Raw genomic sequence first — 4,165 nt, 5'->3', positions numbered from 1 at the left:
ACACGAGATCCAAGCTGAATATATAATCTATAAATATTTTCCATATATAATCATAGACAGTATCTGTGTTGAATAAAGTTTAAATGTGGATAAATTGCATGTTTCAATCTTACTTTTGCTTAAGATATCGATCATGAATATGACCAACGAATCGGACAGTATGAAAACATACGGTGGCAACGAGGCGGACAGTACACTTTGAATAGAAAAGATTCAATTGTGACAATATAATAAAAAAAAATGAACCAAACTTTTGTGTGTGTATGCGGAATATGATTATTCAACTATGTATCGATTAAAAATCTTGAAAATGTTTGAATTTTCGGAGTTTTGTTAAGATTTATGACTCGAAAAATCGCAAAATTTTGACCCCTCTTCATGATCAGGAGTTATTTTAAAAAGACGGTTGATGCTAAAAGCATAAAATAAGCTTTAAATGGTCAAAAATACATCATTGTAGTTATTCACTTACCTTGAGCTGCTGAACAATCCATTATGGGACACTTTGTGTTGATATTCTATATTTTTTTGAAAAACAACGAGCCGATCGCCGTCGGACAGATCAGCAACTTCCGTTTTGTGTCACTGTCCGCTTGTACACTGTGGTACTGATATTTCCCACCATATATTTATACGTGACGTATGTGCTGTTTTCATTTGTCTGTTATTTACTGGGAGATACTAGTCAACATATCCAAATTCAGCTTTATTTACAAAACAAGTTTATTATTGATTGTCTGTAACAAAAAAAAAGTACTGAACATTCGTCCACTGTATGATTAAAATAGACAGGTTTATGAATATGCAATATTTTTATAGGAAGGTACACAAAGGGAGTTTCGATTGTTTTTGATATATCTGTATTTATAAAAAGACGTTGTTTAAGTATTTTGTTTAAAATAAGTTATATTTAGAGATCTGAAGAGAAATGTTTATATACTGATACCACATAACTAACTAGCTTTCAACAGATAAACTCTTCCTATTTAATATTCTGACAATGTTTATATCAGGATTTACACCATGAGATCACTACTAATACACGCTGTCATAGTTTTTATTCTTTAACAGTTACACTTATTCTAATTGCGAGATACTGATAGTTTTAGACAGTTGATTTTAATAAGGCCATCATATAAACAAAATGTATATACAGATATCATTGCATGCTAAAGCTTCATTACCCCTGTGTATGTTACCTCACAGAGAAAGTGTCACGTGGTTTACTTGAATGTTTACAAACACAAGTTAGTCACCACGTGGCGATAATTTCAGTCAAGGCTGGCTTTGTTTATGTGTAGGCCACTACGGGTTCTACGAATGAAGACGGCAGGGGCATTGGTATATAAAGAAGAGCAATTAGCTCGTGCAAGCATAATTCAAAACATAGAATAGGGCAATAGTGTTTCAAGAGTAATTAACAAAGGTAAGAAACCGCATTTTTATTATATTCTCAATATTTTTATTTATTGAAAATAATTCAGTCATGATTGAAACTTTATATTGACAATTTATGTGTTTATCAGCAATTAGAATTAAACACTTCATACAAGATGTTTCACCAGAAATTTGCGATTATTATTTGAAACTATAGTAAACACAGTTGCGGGTCCAGGATTTTTCTTTTTTGAAAAGGGGTGCTTCTATTGAAAGAACATATTTAAAGTGGGACCTTAAAAAGTATAAATGAATATTATAGAATAGAAAACTCCGTAAGGGGGCCCGGACCCCTCGTCCCCTGCCCTCCTTCATCCCAATTATCCGTGCTTCTCATATACTCTTTCTAAGGAAAATTCAAAACATCGATAATCCAGTAAACAGAAAATTGTTGCAGTTGTTATGGCGTCTCGTTATTACGGCTAAATTATTTTTAGGCGTTAATTGACGTCTACATTGAACATCGACGTCAGACGTGACCGCAAAAAATTAAAGCAATTTGAAAATTTCTAATGTTTAAATTTAAGCCACTATTCAAATATAATTATATACTGCTATATTTTTTTTAATGTCTAATGCTTTATTTTTTCTCGTCAATTTATATTGTTCACATATTTCATTTCAGTGAGTTAATCATGGAGAAAAAAGAAATGAGGGATTTTTTGGGAACAACCACCCATTTTAATCCTGCTATGAATCAAGTCAACCCAGATGATGCTGCCAAAGCAAAATTCAAATTCAAAGGTGCACATTATATGGGAGCTAATCCTGAGGCTGGGGTCAGAACACATCAAGGTAGTCCGAAAATGCAAATATTTGGTCAACAGTTTAGACGCACGAGATCAGAAAGTTGTGGAAGTGAAGGAGAACCTTCATCACCCATTGGATCACCTATAACTACCCCACCACTTCATGCTGCCATGCAAGCCAACACTCAATCTCAGTTTGGAGCTCCAGGAGTATCAATAGCAAACAGTCTAAAAATGAAGGAGCTTAGACATGAATTTGATTTCAAATAAATATTTCGTCCAAGAACTAATTCTAGTCGGATTGGTCGTTTTCAAGACTAGTGCTACCTCACGAGGGTATATATGTGTACATATTGTAGTGATCTCTCATTGGTTTGAATTTCCATGAATGAGTGCAAAGATATGACTGATTGTTTGCGATCAAATCGCTATCGTGGTGATAATAAAATTGTGTTTAGTGTGCATAAGGTCTCATAATGATATTTTGTGTATACAATATTTTTTGTCAGAAATAAATTGTTTACAAAGTTGTTAAGCGATTTATAATCAAGCCGCTAGCACGCGTGTGTTGTTTACAGTTTTCAGAAAAAGTAGGTCAGTGTCCTTGGCGATTACAACGTCACCTGGAAAGTATTTATAAATCTGTAACTTAGAGATATGCATTGTTTTTATCTATTTTTAAATCCATATCATTTTTAAATCGCTGCCGTCTTTTGGAATAATAAATAGCTACTGTCATCTTTCCGATTGCAATCCATGTAAAGGTATACGAGAGAAGATATGAAAAAGGAGGGACTCTTTATCTCTCTTAAATATAAATCGACTTCCTTCTATGAGAACCGTAAATCTTAAAAAAATAAAATTAAGGGGTATACTTCAATGTCACAACAATTTTTATCTGAGGTTACAGCCGATTTCAATGAGTGTGTAGGCAAAGGTAATATCTTTGGTTAAGAGTAGATTAGTCCGACTGTCAATAACCATTACCAATCTATCTGTCGGTAGGACTAGGCTACTTCGAGGTGTTTCAGGTTTCTCCAGTTTATATAGATTGGTTCTCCTTTTTGAATGGTTTGACACTTTTAGTATAGCTTTATTTGGAACTCTCTACAGCTTGCTGTTCGATGTCAGCCCGTACTTTGACCTATAATTGTTTACTTTTACAAATTGTGACTTGGATGGATAGTAACTGTTGTCTAATTGGCGTTTAAACAACATCTTTTATAGTTTAAAGTAGATTTCGATCTATTGTATACAAATCTAGACGATTTAAAACAAAAAATACTGTCTAAAACGAGCACTTCCTTTTTGCAAGCAGTACATCTGAACGTTGAAAGAAGATTAAAGAAAGAATTGGGTGGTTAAGCAACCCTACATATAGTCGCCGGGATAGAATCTGGCGTACCAAAAAAAGGAAACTACGAAACAGTACAATTACATAACGGTTATGTGTGGTTATGATAAATAGTACTATCAGATCTGTTCCTAGTGTCTTTGTTGTCGGGATGTACAAGTACCCGGCCACGTCCACTGATATTTTTGTCCATCCGACGAATTAAGCCTTTTTCAACTGATTTGTATAGTTCGTTCTTATATTATACTGTTGTATCACTGTTCCAGGTTAGAGAAGGGTTTAACCCCGCCACATTATTTATGTATGTGCATGTCCCAAGTCAGGAGCCTATAATTCAGTGGTTGTTGTTTGTTTATGTGTGACATAATTGTTTTCGTTCATTCTTTTATATAAATAAGACCGTTAGTTTTATCTTTTGAATTGTTTGACATTGTCATATCGGAGCCTTTTATAACTGACTATGAAGTATGGGCTTTGCTCATTGTTGAAGGACGTGCGATGACCTATAGTTGTTAATGTCTGTGTCATTTTGGTCTCTTGTGGACAGTTGTCTCATTTACAATGATACCACATCTTTTTTTTAGCTCACCTGGCCCGAAGGGCCAAGTGAGCTTTTCTCATCACT

The 4,165-nt window shown here is 34.2% G+C and overlaps 1 protein-coding gene across 1 annotated transcript; it reads left to right on the top strand.

Moving 5' to 3' along the window:
• Window positions 1-1,235: 1,235 nt before the first annotated feature.
• On the top strand, window positions 1,236-2,717 carry LOC134715512 (uncharacterized). The gene is made up of 2 exons (XM_063577727.1): window positions 1,236-1,426; window positions 2,063-2,717. Exon 2 carries the CDS (start codon window positions 2,073-2,075, stop codon window positions 2,454-2,456), a length of 384 nt encoding a protein of 127 aa, XP_063433797.1. The 5' UTR covers window positions 1,236-1,426; window positions 2,063-2,072; the 3' UTR covers window positions 2,457-2,717.
• Window positions 2,718-4,165: the final 1,448 nt, after the last annotated feature.

Source organism: Mytilus trossulus, chromosome 1 (assembly GCF_036588685.1).
Source record: "Mytilus trossulus isolate FHL-02 chromosome 1, PNRI_Mtr1.1.1.hap1, whole genome shotgun sequence".
In the NCBI taxonomy this organism is placed as follows: Eukaryota; Metazoa; Mollusca; class Bivalvia; order Mytilida; family Mytilidae; genus Mytilus; species Mytilus trossulus.
The sequence above is the reverse complement of the archived record's forward strand: the minus strand, read 5'-3'. Positions and strand labels throughout refer to the sequence as shown.

Excerpts from the sequence above, each read along its gene's own strand:
- LOC134715512 (XM_063577727.1), top strand. The coding sequence starts at position 2,073 with ATGGAGAAAAAAGAAATGAGGGATTTTTTGGGAACAACCACCCATTTT.